Source organism: Egretta garzetta, unplaced genomic scaffold, assembly GCF_000687185.1.
Source record: "Egretta garzetta isolate BGI_Z169 unplaced genomic scaffold, ASM68718v1 scaffold59, whole genome shotgun sequence".
Classification (NCBI taxonomy): domain Eukaryota; kingdom Metazoa; phylum Chordata; class Aves; order Pelecaniformes; family Ardeidae; genus Egretta; species Egretta garzetta.
In genome coordinates this window covers 5,172,823-5,188,158 of record NW_009267230.1, presented here as the reverse complement: position 1 = coordinate 5,188,158, position 15,336 = coordinate 5,172,823, and the positions used below count along the sequence as shown (strand labels likewise).

General features: G+C 35.5%; 1 protein-coding gene across 2 annotated transcripts in view; it reads left to right on the top strand.

Moving 5' to 3' along the window:
* RICTOR (RPTOR independent companion of MTOR complex 2) overlaps positions 1–15,336 on the top strand; it is a 67,815-nt gene that overhangs the window by 24,832 nt on the left and 27,647 nt on the right. Inside the window, exons 9-18 of one of the 2 annotated variants that reach the window (XM_035902755.1) lie at positions 1,900–1,982; positions 2,598–2,685; positions 3,670–3,760; positions 3,894–3,960; positions 4,069–4,149; positions 5,997–6,097; positions 8,545–8,707; positions 9,122–9,223; positions 12,832–12,878; positions 15,077–15,212. In XM_035902755.1, coding sequence (XP_035758648.1) covers positions 1,900–1,982; positions 2,598–2,685; positions 3,670–3,760; positions 3,894–3,960; positions 4,069–4,149; positions 5,997–6,097; positions 8,545–8,707; positions 9,122–9,223; positions 12,832–12,878; positions 15,077–15,212 — 959 coding nt within the window. Of the gene's footprint in view, positions 1–1,899; positions 1,987–2,597; positions 2,686–3,669; positions 3,761–3,893; positions 3,961–4,068; positions 4,150–5,996; positions 6,098–8,544; positions 8,708–9,121; positions 9,224–12,831; positions 12,879–15,076; positions 15,213–15,336 lie in introns of both variants that reach the window. The other variant, XM_009647326.2, reaches the window with a different exon arrangement.

The following is a 15,336-nucleotide window of genomic DNA, read 5'->3' as shown; positions in this document are numbered from 1 at the left end:
TTTCTCTGCCATATTACAGTATTTAGCATGAAGATACCGCCTCAGGGACTGCTCGTTCTTTTAGTCAAATAAACTAAATCAGTTGATATGACCATTTACCAAAATTTTGGGTAGGATTTTTACAGGCTATACTTAGGCAAGATTCAGACTGTATAGAAAGCCTTTTTCATTGTAAGACTATCTGCTTTATTTTTTAATGTTCTGAAAATTATTGGTAAGCTTAATTAATATCTGGATGTCCTTCAAAAGTTTCTCATGTGTTCTCACTTATTTGGGGAGGAAGCTTGAGAAGTTTGTGACAACTTTGAAACTTCTAGGAAGCAGTTTCTGATAGGAGTGTTGCTGCATCTTCTTTACTCAGACACTTAGAACTAATAGTGTAAGCCTGAAAGTTCGAGTGACTGAAGAAACAATTGTCTTGGAATATGTTAATTGCCATGGCACTTTCACTGGTTCACATTCATCCTTTTTTATATTACTTGTTATTGTTGGAGACTAAAATATTAAATGGTTTTAGTACAAAAATGTCCTTAACACTGTCAGTCTTCCCAAAGGATATGTAGCTAACCAGGCTTAAGGGTGTTCTTGGTTTTGGCTTTTTGGGTGGGGTTTTTGCCTCTCTGTACTATATGCTGTGTTCTACTGCAATCCTTATTTTCCAGACCCAGGTTATTCTTCAGAGCTGTTGGTTACTGTGTCCTTTATCCTCATGTGTGATAATGCCCTTAGAGATAAAGTTGGGGCATGCAGCACCCAAATCTATTCCTGCATTGCAGTTAGGATGTAGCCACTGTATGCTCTTGGAAAAGGCCTCTGAGGCACAGTGTGGAGTGTATTTAAATGCCCCTAGTGTCTCTGTGGCCACATGTGCATGTGTTAAGGTTTTGTGACATGGAAGTTTTGGAATTGAGGACTTTCTTCAAGTTCATATAAACCACATGTCACTGAAGTGAAATTTGTATTAGTGAAAATAAACAGGTAAGTAGGTGATATTTTTCATCTTTTAGTAATTTTTAAAGAATTATGTTTTGGGTTTATTTATGATACATGAGACATAAGGTGTGCAAACATGGATTCTTTTTGGTCATTTAAATTTGCATTTTGGAGAAACTTGTAAGTTTTAATTTATTCGGTGAAGTATGAAGAGAAGTGGTCAAGGAAATGAGCAAGGTTACTGTCTTTGCAGCCACATTTTTAATGAAGAGACTGTATTTAAATTGAGGCTGAAAATCAATGTAAGCTTTAGGTGGTATTTTGTAACGTTTAGAAACAATTTAAAGGTTTTCTCTATTAATATTGAAATGTTAAAAATACAGTGTAAAAGGATCAAATTGTAAGAGTCTGAGATTTTATGTAAAGCTAACATCTACTGTGTTAAAATTTCTGGAGATAAGCACTGGTCATTTGGGAAAAGATGGTTTAAAATTGTGCACAGAAAATGTAATTCTAAGTATGTTTAAACTTGCTGTTTTGAATTCACCTGAGATTAAAAGGAATTGAATAATTTGTTAGGTTAGGATACAGCTTTTGATGGAGAAACTTCTCACAGTTCTGCTAAGATGCTGCAAATTTTTCAGGTTTAAGGTTCAGTCTTTATCAACAATTTTGTCTTTTCTTTCTGCCATTTCTTCCACGTAAATATTGGGTTTGCAGATAATTTAAAAATACTGTTCACAGTAACAAAGGGCAAAAGTAGCTATGGTTTTTAATGAGGAGACAAAGTTTTGTCATTAGAAACATGTTAAATATTACTGATTGGAAAGGAGATGACATTATAAAGGTGAAGATGTTTATGATTAGTAATTTTTGTATTCTGTGCTTGTACTCAAATTGGAAATCAAATTTAACAATGTGTCTAGCGCTTTGGTGAGAGGATATTATGTATTTAATGTTTTCTAGGTATTATCAGCCTGTGCAAGCCTGGAAATTCTGGGATTCAGTCTCTTATTGGGGTACTCTGTATACCAAATATGGAAATACGGGTAGGTGGTAAATATTTAGTACTGATGTATGAATAATTTTGGATGTTTTAAGTAACATGTTCTTAACATTTTAACAATTTAGATGTTTAAACACAAGCTCCCGTTATGAGACCATTACCTTTGAGTTTATTTGACCCCCAAGTTCAACTCTGTATTTCCATTATAAAATTCCTGTGAGAATGGAAGCACACCCTGTATGTCTGAGAGGAGGGAATGGAGGACAGAAATGTATGTAAATTATTTTTTGTTCTGATTACAAGTCAAAGCAAGTTCATGGTAGCTGCAGTTACAAGTTTAAAGCACAACAGTCACAGTTGAATCTGAGATAAATAAAAATTCCCAATTACCTATTAAGCCAAGAAGTTGATGGTGGCAGCAGTAACTATTCTGAAGATCTGTAATCCAGGTAGCCTGACATTCTGTGGAATTTACAGTGACAATAAAACACAGTTCTAAAGTAAACAAGCTCCTTCCCTTCTTCTCTTCTCCAGATTATTTCAGTTTATGAAAATAAGCATGTTATAAAAAAAAAAAGAAACACTGAAAGAAATACACCAATTTTAGCACTGTGTAGAAATTGCAACTTTAGTGTTAATAGTGAACAGAACAACAATGCAAGGTCTGCTTGAAGTTCTTTATGATATATTTCGCCTTCCTCTCCCTGTTATCGCAGAAGAATTCATTGAGGCACTTCTCAGTGTAGGTAAGTATTTAGAACTAGTTCACATAAGAATTCTGTCCATTAAGTTTTTCTGCAAATTTGAACCCTTCACTGTCTCATCTGTATTGTAAATTACGTCAATATTAACTGTTTCATCACTGAATTCATTGGGTGCTCTGAAGTCCTGTTTAAAATTCTTTATCAACTGTTAAGTGTTGTAAGTTTGATAAAAGATGAGCAGTGGATTGTAATTAAGTATTTACACAAAAGAGTGTAAACACATTACTACAAACTAGACTTCTTTGAAGTGTTAGAAGCATTAGTAATGTAGGTGTGTTGGTGAATGTTACAGAAAAGTTATTAAACAGTCTTTTCCATATAGTGTCTATCTGCTAGCTATCTCCAGTGCACTTTAGCAGACTTTTACTTTTCCTAGGGCAAGTGTATGCTTTTTTATGTCTTTTTATATCAGAGTTAGTCTTTTATCTTTAGAATCACTCCTTTGTAAACCCAAGAGTATCCTCTGCTTTGTTTCAAAGTGCAAAAGTATGAGCCCAAAAGGAGCAAGTTTCAGCCTTTAACATTCCAGCAGTTCCCTTTTCCAAACTCTGGTTATAAATGTTTTGTCATGCAGGTGATTATAAAAGCTTAATCCTTGTTCTGCATTTATAAGTAAATAAATGATTCTTTGTTGCAAACCTGCTACTTTGCAATATATGGATGTACATTGAAAAATTTTAGGTGTTATGATATTTCCTGTCAAACAAGTTTAATGTGTTTATGAATTGGAAATGTCATTTTGGTTGATACTTAGATACTTTGTCCTAGCTTTGAAGTTAGCCTTTCCTGGTTCAGGAGTGTGGATTAGATTACTTGTTAGAGATCCCTTCTGACAGAATTTTATATACTTTGAAACCTGAAATAACATTTGTTGGCAAGAACTATTATTTGCCTACAGACAACCATTAAAATAACAGTATGAAATACGGTGTTAAAATTACCATTGTCCATGTTTTCTTGTTCTAGATCCAAGCAGGTTTCAGGACTGCTGGAGACTTTCTGATGGCTTTGTAGCTGCTGAAGCTAAAACTATATTACCCCATCGAGCCAGGTCAAGGTGAGCATTTAATGAACTTAGACTAAACCCTTATTTTTGTTCTGTGGTGGTGTTGACAAAATATTTGTTGTTTTCTTGCAGACACAGTAAGAAATTAACTTTCTAAACTGTTACCATACTTGTTTCTCCTTAGGCCTGATCTCATGGATAATTATCTGGCTTTAGTGCTTTCAGCTTTTATTACCAATGGACTTCTCGAGGTAACTAATGTCTTTAAATTTGAATAGATGCTTGCTGCTTTTTTCTTATAAACATTAAAATAAGATCTTTTACATTAAATGTTGTAATAATTTTTTAACTTTTTGAAGGGTCTGGTTGAAGTGATCACAAGTAGTGATGACCATGTATCTGTTAGAGCAACTATCCTTTTAGGAGAACTTTTGCACATGGTAAGTAAAAATTTTTGCTCAGAGTAAGTAGTATTAGTGGCTAGTTGTAAATAGGTGTTTCCTATTATAGCTTTGAGTTTGTGTTACCAACTTGAAACATCTACTTTTCGTCAGAATAAGGACTTAATTTACATCATATCTCTTGGCACTTCGTATATTAAAACCAGTATGAATCAATAGAAAGGCCATTTGGCAAGTATTGAAAGTGCTAGAGGTTTTGCTCTAAGGATAATCCTCAGCTCTCAGACTCTTACCAATAAACTTCTTTGCCCCAGTAGCCATATGCATTTTTAAGCTGGAGTCCTGCAAACTCACCATCTGTTACGGTGTTTGAGAAAAGGACCATTGCTTCCTTTTGCTTTTCTTGGAATAGTGATAGCCCTCTGGCAGTGTGTTTGGCTTTCTGCCTTACAGGCTAGGCAAATGAAACTTTTTTCACGCTCAAATTGATGTGGCTGGGGCACTTGATATTATTCATTCGGGCAGCTCTGTCTTGGCGGAGTGCTCTTTCAGCACTGCTGTGGGTAGCCCCTGCTACAGAGAAGCTGAAGGGACCTTGCTTCCTTCCACCTTCCTCTACCTAACAGACTTCTTAAACAGCTTCTGCCTCTTAAATAAAACTATTTTGGTATAGAGATGATATCATTGTTTTCATGTGCACTGCAGTGCTACCTTTCAGCCTCCTGAGGAACTCTTAGTTATATGTGAAGTGATAGGATTTAGCTTTCTTGAAAAACAGTTCTTTTATTTTTCACATCCTCTCTTGATGACAATAATAGCATATGCAGCAGAGCACTTTCTGATTAGTTTCCTTGGGGTTTTTTTTAATCTATTTTCCAAATAATCTACTTCAGAAGAGGTGGTAGTACTGTGAAATACAACTCTGTCTTACAAAAATTTGAACATGAGTTATCAGACATAGTCTGCATCTTCAGACTATTGACTCATTTCACTGGTGCTTACTGGTCCAAAAAACAAGATCACAACCTTCAGATACAAGATTACTTATTACTACAGTGATTTACAACGTCAGCTCAGCAGCGTGGGTCACAACCACAACAAATCTGTTCTCTAGTCTCTTCAGTGATTTTTCTTTAAATAATTGGTGGAATTCTTTGAGTATTCAGTCAGCCATGTAGTTTAAAAAGAGGAATCCGTAATAATGTATGCTATTTTTCTGGTTTCTGGAATACTTTTGAATGGGAGTGACTGTTACTGATATTTGAGTATGCTGCAAAGCATATGGTATTTTTTGGTTTTCATTAGTCAGAGATGACTGTTTATAGAAATACTGAACAAATATTTGTACTTTTATTTAGTTTTAAGAGATTGAAGTAATTTCTTTATCTTATTCTTTAGTTTCCAAAAATATTTGCAGAACTACCTGTGTTTCCCAAAACAAAAACAATTAAATGTCTAATAATTTAGAAACCGATGTTAATTAATCAGATTTTTTTTTTGTGCAGGAAGTTTTTAACAGAAATCGTCAGCTTAAATTGCATTTCTGATTTTTTAGTACTTTTATACACATGACATTAAAGATACCTGGCGCTTTGCATGTTACCACTTAAAAAATGACCTGTGCAAACAATACAGATTAGAAGGCTCTGAAGTTGAAAATTGGTTTAAGTTACTTTCAATTGTATTTCAGATTTATTGTTTAGATCAAATATTCAAAATGGTATGTGTATTTATTGCTCTAACCTTATGGAAAAGGTAGTTTTGTTGTCATGCATTTGTGGAAGTCTTGTGAAAAGTAGTAGATTCTGCAAACGTTGATCCTAAAGTGTTGGCTGAAAATGTTGTAATCAGGTATTCTAACTGGTCTTCTGTTGGGTTTTTTTTAGGCAAATACAATTCTTCCTCATTCTCACAGCCATCACCTTCACTGCTTACCAACCCTAATGAATATGGCAGCATCTTTTGACATCATGAAAGAGAAAAGACTGTAAGAATTCTAAGTTACACTTAAAATCAAAAATATTTACATCTCCTTTTCCCCCTACAGTTGAGTGAAAACCTATGTTACAGGTTTTCTGGTGATTGAAACCTTTTCTGTCTTTATTTGAAAGCAAATGAACGCATGCATATAGAAATGCTGTCGCACTTACTAGGGAAGCAGTTTCCAGTGCGTCATTCCAAAACTATTTACAGTAACAATTTAGAAATTTGGAAAGAAAGTTTTGATAGTAGATATAAGAACACTTTTGCATAGATTTCAAGATTCTTACACAGAATTGTTCTTAAATGAACTCTGAGGCACTGTTTGACCAAGCAACATCCGAGACGTGTTCTGTGGGTTTGACCTCTCCATTGTTTCACACTTCTTTTATGGCATTATGATACACTTAAGCTTTCAAAATTAAAATAGCCTGTACCAATTTTTTTTTCTTCTGTTGTTGTTGATCTATAGCTAAATAGTAATAGACCAAATCAGTGAGTCATTATTTGTGTGACCAAGAGCAAAAAATGTAATTTTTTTTTCAAACCTCTTTTTCTTTAGAAGAAAATGGTGATTGTAACAATAGTAATTAAGTTAAAACTTTCTGGTGCTTCCATTTGAAGTTTGCACTGATAATTTTTTCAGTTCCTTTCAGTTCCATATAAGGATAAGAATGTAAGAACAGAAATTTTAAATTTAGTGCAGTATTCTGCAGTGGCATGTAGTTAAGCAGTATTAGGGAACTGTTTGGTAGTTGTGGTGCCAATCAAATGAGGTATACTTAAGCATCCAACTCGTAGAAAAAAAAAATTATCATAGAAGCTTTTTGTTCCTCTTTGAACTAGAAATACCTGAATTCTGAGATTTTAAAAACCTATGGACTTTCATATTTTATTTTACTTATTTTTTAGAATTTCTCTGTACATATACTAATCTTGCAATTCAACCTCTGAAGTGCTCTGTTACAAAATACCATCTCCTGGATACTTCACACAATTTAAACCTCCTGAGGAAAGAAGTCAAATAATTTGATGGATTCATGTATCTTTAAAATGTGTTTCTGTAACTCAGTGTTCTTACTTGCATTTCTTTGTAGAAGACCATTTAAATTGAGTGTGTTGGGGTTTTTTCTAATAGAAAACTATAGGAAATGTTTTTGTTAACTACTGTTGCCATTCCTGATCTGTCTTGTCAGACTAGTATTCTGATAAATACAACATAACTTTCTATTTTGTCTTTCATTGTATTGTCAGTGATAAATTACAGAATCTTTCCAAACTGCTACTGCGAAATGATAAATGCTGCTTGTAGAGTGCTTCCAAGAAACGTAGTGGTGTTCTGCTTTTAAGTTTTGAAGGTTTCTTACATGTCAGTAGGAGATTTTGATACGTGAAAACACAGTTATTTTTTTAAAAAGACATATCTGAAACCCTGTCACAGGATATTTCACTTGGCCAAAACTGTGGGATAAAAGGAAGCATGAAGAGCAGAAGGGATACATTTATGGATTACCTGCAGGGTTTTTGCTTTTTGGTATTTGTGTACATACCTGATAGACTAGTAAGAACGCCTGTTTTTATTGGATGAAAGTGATTTTGTACAAGTAGTACTTTTTCATTCAAGGATCTTGGTTTTGGTCAACACTCTGCATTGTTTCATACTCTGAAAAACTGTAAGCCCTGTTACAGATTACATTTATGTAATTTAGATAAGTGACCAAGTTCAAAGGTATTTGTTAATTTGAAGACAATATTAAAACACTCTACACAGCCTACCCTGTGAGAATTTTTGTTTATGGGGAAGGAAGGTAGACTTACCTCCTCATTTTTAGACTTCCTTGTTACGTTTGCTTAGCAGGGTTTTTTTTTTTTCCTGCTACCACTATTTTGTAATTAACTGTTTCTGCCCTTGTCAACTGTCATTTCTATTACTTCCTATCTTTTCCTGCAAAACTTCTTACATGCTGCTGCTGAACTCTTTAGATATAAAGAGCAGGAAACATACTACTCATACTCCTGCCACCCTCTGGGGAAAGAAAGAAAATTTACAAGAAATACTTTTAGTCAAAGCTGAAGTTAGCCCCTTCAGCTCTCAACTTCACTTCAGAACGTTGATCTACTATGACACCTTACAGTAATTTATCAATTTTGAACTTTACAGTATCTTCTGTGGTAGACACCACTAATTGCAGAGTAGAAGAAAAGGTATCAATAACTCTCATTCTTCAGTACCAGAAATTCTGAAAGATAATTTTTTGTATACTTTCAGTACAAGACTGAGGTCTATGGATGTATGAAAATCTGTATCAAGAAAATTATTTTCCTTTTATTTGCTTTGGAATTGTTGGTCAGTTTTTTCTTGAGCTACGTTTATTTACGCAAGTTATAGCAGTGGCACTCTGTAGTTGGTTAACAGTTGCCAAATACTGATTATGGTCTTTTTTTTTCTATTAGACGAGCAAGTGCCGCACTCAACTGCTTGAAACGTTTTCACGAGATGAAGAAAAGAGGACCTAAACCTTACAGTCTCCATTTAGATCATATTATTCAGAAAGCAATCTCAACACACCAAAAAAGGGATCAGTACCGTGTGCAGAAAGACATTTTTATTTTAAAGGTATTGCCATTATTGATCTTTCAAAACTGAATTTGACTCTCTGTTTTGGAGACTTAGATCCTGCCCCCCAGGCGTTACTCTCTCATCTAATTCAGAGCTATTTGTGTGATTTCTTTGTAGTATTTTTTTCATTTAATTTGTCTTTCAGGTACTTGTGGATACTATATTGTATTTCTAGAAATTGAGGAATGAAATTACAATAATTTTTAATGCTTTTTAGGACCAGTTGTGATCTCTTACTATCAGATTCTTAATGCAGTGCTTTAACTATGCCATTTACTTTCAAATGCAAATTACTGTGGAGCGTAGCTCTTTTAACGATGGTTACATGAACAGTAAGTATATTTTGTGACAAGTCTGAAAAAAAAACTGATGCAAGGAAACTTACTGTAGTTTTTCATGTTTGTATTCCAGGACACAGAAGAAGCGCTTGTAATGAATCTTCGAGACAGCCAAGTTCTTAATCATAAAGAGAACCTTGACTGGAATTGGAATCTAATAGGGACCATACTGAAGGTGAGCTTAAAAAGGGCATGATGTTATTATGAAATTGTTTGGAAAAAAGTCTCCATTTCACATGTGAGTTTTGACTTTCTAATACTAATTCCATACTACATCCCATAATCTGTTTTATTTCAGAAAATTAGGATCTTTATATAGAAATAGACTTCACAAAATTAGCTATGACTTAAAAGGTGTCAATACTTCAGACTTCAGTCTAGATTAGACAGGAATGCTGCCTCATTTGGCTTCACAGCAGATTTTTTTATGTAGCATGAGCTGAACATTAAGGCTGGAGGATTATAGATCAAAATGTGGACGGTTAGACTGAGCCACATACGAAAACTTCAGCAGTATGCAATCTCATTCTATGTTTTGCACTAGTACAAATACTCTTGTAGCATCAAGCTCATTACAATATTAATTTGTTTTTACAAAATAAAGGAAATATCTCTGACAGGGAGGGCATTATCTTAAATATATATAATGCACAACTTTTAAGAGACTGCCTCTTTTTTTAAGCAGAAAACTTACTTTGAGTAAAAAAACTTCCTGAGTGAGTACTCAGTATAGACTTGGAAGCAAAATAGCTCCTGTCATTCTGTGCATCGAAGCCATTCTTCTGTTGTTACCGCCAAGTAACATTTTCTTACTGTCTTCTTTATTGTGTTGTTATAAAGATGGCAGAAGAACAAAAAGGATTAATGGTGACAATCATAATCAACATTATATTTAAAAAAAGAAACTAAATATTTCTGTGCATTTTTTCAGGGATTCATAAACTTGAGAGAGCCAAGAATCTGTCTGATATAAAGACCTGAGTATGCATATGACAGTAGCTTTGCTCCACCAAATTTCACTGTTCACAGGCTTTTTACTGCAACTACAAGATTTACTGGATTACTGTCTATCTATTATTATTAATCATAGATATTTTTACCTTTGGTTCAGTATTAAAGTTATTATCAAGAAACTATTTTACAGAATCTCTCTGTTAATTAATCTGTGTAGTGCTTTGACAATGGAAGTTTTATGTAGTTGACCACTAAGGTGGTTTTTTGGAGTTTTTTTGACCTGACATTTAGGTCAAACTGTCAGTTGCCCTGCTATCTCAGACCTCCCCAGCAGAATATTTTCTAGTGTCCTGTCAAACAGTTGCTAAAGTCTCAAATCAGGGACTTCTGTTTTTCAGAGTGAGAAGTTTGTGTGTTTTCTGGTTTAATTCTAACCACTTCTGTTCCTGTTAAAACTGCACAACACCAGCATAAACTGAGATAACGTTATCAGAGTGGTCCAGCTTTAGTCCTTGAATGAGCAGGATCCAGATTCCAGTGTTTGAACTTCACTATCTCATGTGGCTACTCACCTCCCTCTTGTCTCTGTTGCAGCCTTACAGCTGTGGAGCATCAGCTTTCTAAACGCCTCACTGCTTGCATCTCATGTGGTCTCTTGCTGTCTTTTTTTACTTGCTCAGCCTGCTGTCTAAGCAGCAGAAGTGGCAGTGGTCAGAATGGAGGCATTGCGACCTTTTTTGACAGGAGAGCTTCATACTTTATCTAGCAGTGTTACTAGTACAGTCAGTTTTACTGATCATTAACTAATGCACTATATGTCTAAATACTAGTATACCAATTAGAAATGTAGAATTGTATCACTTAGGTAGGAAAGAAGAATATTTGATGCACTTTCTTCCATCCCTTCCAAGGAGATTCTTGCTAGTAACAACAAAATAAATCTGAAATAATTGAGACAACAGATGGCTGTAAAAACAGAGGAAAATATAATGGGAAGAAAGGATAGGTCTGGAAGAAAGTAGTATGACTTCATCTGATCCCTCATAAAACATTTAAGGAAGTATCAACACAGGAGTTTAAATAAAATTTTAATAAGTAGTATTGAAGTGAGCTATAACAGAACAATGATTATTTTTAAAACAAATCTGATTAAGAGTGAAAACATCAACAAAATGATTGCCCTGTTATGCATGTCAATTTTTTTCTGTTATTTGCAGAGGAGAAACTGAGCAAAATTACTTATTTCTCATTAGGTTTTCATAGTTTGCTGTTTTCATTAGAATTGTGGCCTTGTGCACATATCATGCAATGGACATTCCCTGTCCTTTTCTAGAAAAAAGTCGAACGGTTCTTGGAGCAGTAAGTGGGGGCTTTTCAGTAAAATAAGGGGGGTTTAGAGGTAACATCAGATGCAAGAAAACTTACCCTTCTAATTATTAATAAAGTATAACTGTAATAGAAATGAGTAGATTTTAGTGACTAATCAAAGAGCAGTTCATCTTCAGTGCACTCACCAGCCATGTGCAGGACAATCAGGGGATCAGGCCAAGCCAGAATGGGTTCATGAAAGGCAGGTCCTGCTTGACCAATCTGATCTTCGATACCAGGTGACTCACCTAGTGGATGAGGCAGTGGATGTTGTCTGCCTGGACTTTAGTAAAGCCTTTGACACTGTCTCCCACAGCATTCTCCTGGAGAAACTGGCTGCTCATGGCTTAGACAGGCATATTCTTCGCTGGGTACGAAAAAAAACCTGGCTGGATGGCAGGGGCCAAAGACTTGGGGTGGTGAATGGAGTTAAATCCAGCTGGTGACTGGTCACAGGCAGTATTCTCCAGGGCTCTGTACTGGGGCCCGTTCTGTTCAATACCTTCATCAGTGATGTGGACAAGGGAATCAAGTGCACCCTCTATAAGTTTGCAGGTGACACCAATTTAGGCAGGAGTATTGATCTGCTGGAGGGTAGGGAGGCTCTGCGGAGGGATCTGGACAGGCTGGATCAATGGGTTGAGGCTAGTTATATGGGGTTCAACAAGGCCAAGTGCCATGTCGTGCACTTGGATCACAGCAACCCCATGCAACATGACAGGCTTGGGGAAGGGTGGCTGGAAAGCTGCCTGGTGGAAAAGGACCTGGTGGTGCTGGTTGACAGCCATCTGAATATGAGCCAGCAGTGTGCCCGGGTGGCCAAGAGGACCAAACAGCATCCTGGCTTGTATCAGAAATGGTGTGGCCAGCAGGAGTAGGGAAGTGATCGTCCCCCTGTACTCCGCACTGCTGAGGCCGCCCCTCAAATACTGTGTTCAGTTTTGGGCCCTTCACTACAACAAGGACATTGAGGTGCTGGAGGGTATCCAGAGAAGGGCAGTGAAGCTGGTGAGGAGTCTGGAGCACAAGTCTCCTGAGGAGCAGCTGAGGGAACTGAGGTTGTTTAGCCTGGAGAAGAGGAGGCTGAGGGGAGACCTTAACCACCCTCTACAACTGCCTGAAAGGGGGTTGTAGTCAATCTCTTCTCCCAAGTTACAAGCGATAGGACAAGAGGAAATGGCCTCAAGTTGCGTCAGGGGAGGTTTCAGTTGGATATTAGGAAAAATTTCTTTACTGAAAGCATTGGAACAGGCAGCCCAGAGAGGTGGTAGCATTGCCTTCCCTGGAGGTGTTTAAAAGACATGTAGACGTGGCACTTCAGGACATGGTTTAGTAGGCATGGTGGTGTTGGGTTGACAGTTGAACTTGATGATCTTGGAGGTCTTTTCCAACCTTAATGATTCTGTGATTCCACGACTAATGTACAAGTTTCATATAATGCTATATTTGTTGTTTTTCTAGTGGCCAAATGTAAATCTAAGGAACTATAAAGATGAACAATTGCACAGGTATGTATAGACTTCCTTTGAAGAAAGAAACTTGGAAAAAATATTTTTAATATTGCAATAAACTATTACTTGGATATGTCACATTTCTAAAACTTCATCTATAGATAAGTAGCAAAACTGAAAATTTAAATAATTAGGTTGCAATATTTGCTTTAAACAAATAGGTCTTTAAACTTCAGTGGTTTCTTTTCTTTGCACAGGTACTTTATATTTATTCCCTTAACAATAATCATACCAGCTTTGCAAACAACCTGTTTCATTTTAAACCTTAAAGTATTGCCTCTGATATTTCATACATTAGTGTTTGATGTCAGCACTTGACAAATTGTGACAGAATAGGTCTACAGTTGTACAGGTATATTGTTGTAGCTTTCGTCAAAAACCAAGGGGAAGTTATTTCTAGTTGCTATTAATGGCAAGGGAAGCATGTGTGATTTCAAAAAAACAAAGAAAAAGCCAAAAAAAGAGTACAGCTCTGGTTCCTTTCACATCTGTTGGCATTAAGACATTTTTACTACTTTTTGTGTGTGTGTGGTAATAGTGTTACTAATTAGTTTTTGGATGTCCCCTTTAACGTGCATTTCAGAAATATATTTCTTTAAATTATTTTGAAGAGTAGTTCTGTATTTGTAGGCATGGAAAGCTACTTCTACATGAATTTGAGGAAAAATCTAAAGCTAAATAAAACATATGCTGAAAGGCTCATGCGGCTCCATTTTAAATTTTTACTAAAAAGTAATCAGGCTACTTTTGTATAGTGTTCCCAGCATAAGTAGTCCTATTGTAATCATAGCCATAATTTAATTTTGCATTTGTATTTTTACCTGTTTTTTTCCTCCCTAGACATTAATTGCCAATCTGTACTTTATGGTAAAATGTTCCTGTTCCCTGTTTCTGTGCTGCACTCAGGCATTGTTCAGTTTCTAAATAATTTAATTCCAAGTAAATTGAGAAAATCTAGGATTGAGTTAGTGTAAAACTTCCACAGTTTGTTGATACTTTCTGCAGAATTGTGGGTTAGATGTTAGACCAATCAATTGAGCCCTGAATATCTCTTTTCATTGCTCATCATAAAAAGTTTTCAACCACTTTATTTTTGAAGTATAAAATACATTTATTTGTCCTTCCATAAGTTTATTTTCTTTTAATTTTAGTGTTCTTGTGGTGATCTTATGGCTGTTAAAGTGAAATTCCACATACTTTTGATATAGATGCCTTCATTTCATAGAGATACATTTAATGCAATGGGTATATGCACATGTATGTATATATCCATTAATATATGCACACTTAAGTATACACATATATACACACATATAAATATGTGTGTTGATATATATCACTATTGCTAATAACCCAGAATAAAATGCATTTCATTTAACAAAACTTAAAGAAGCCCTCAGATTTCCTTTGTAATTGGTCCTATATTTGAAGTTGGGGATAGTGGTTTTCTCTCACTTTTTAAACTAAAGGCACAGTGCTTTAGGTTTTTATTAGTTTTCTTAATGTGTGACATCTCTACCTTCAGACAGAACATTCTGTATTATTTTAAATCACAAATGTGTGTTTATTTTTTTACTAAGAATAGGCGAAGGGAAGCTCTTTGCTGAAGACTTAGTCCTGCAATGCAAAACTCGAGCTATATTGCTCACCATGATTTCAAAAAGCTTGAGTGAGAGTCTGCATTTGCAATCACTGTGTTATGCTTTAGAATATGAGGCGAATGAAAATACTGTTGCTGAATAAATATGGTCTTTTCCTGGCAGAACACACAAATATATTTTTCACAGTAGCATTAACTATTATAGCTGAAGAAAACTCATGTCACAGATTCCTTTTTAGCTCTTTCTAAGTCTAGATAGTACAGTTTTTGAAACTTACCACGGGATAAATTACAGCAGAATAAATTATAAGCATGAGAATAAGAAAGAATCTATGGCTTCTAAGAGCGTAGAGGTTTTGAGTTCCTTTGCTTATTAAGTTACGGCATAGAAAACCCTTTATAACACCCAGTACAGATGCATCCCTGAATTTGGTCTGGATAGACTCATTACTGCTACCTGCTACTCTTAATAACTTTCAAAAATTTATTGCCAATAAGCTAATTAGTGTTAACGTGTCTTTTCTACCAGCATCATTTTGTACTGTGAGACTGTGCTTGTTGTTCTGGAAAACAGTAAATTCTTTACTTTCCATAGGTTTGTAAGGAGATTGCTGTATTTTTACAAACCTAGCAGTAAACTGTATGCCAGCCTGGATCTGGACTATGCCAAGGCTAAGCAGCTCACTGTGGTGGGTTGTCAATTTACTGAATTTCTTCTTGAATCAGAAGAGGTAAGAAATTTTCAGCTCCCGGAGTGGAGGTAGAATGAGTAGTGCTGCTGTATGCCACTTAGAGGAAAAACCTTAATTTTAATAAAGACTTCTGTAGACTTTGGGTGTTAAATCTAAAATGATC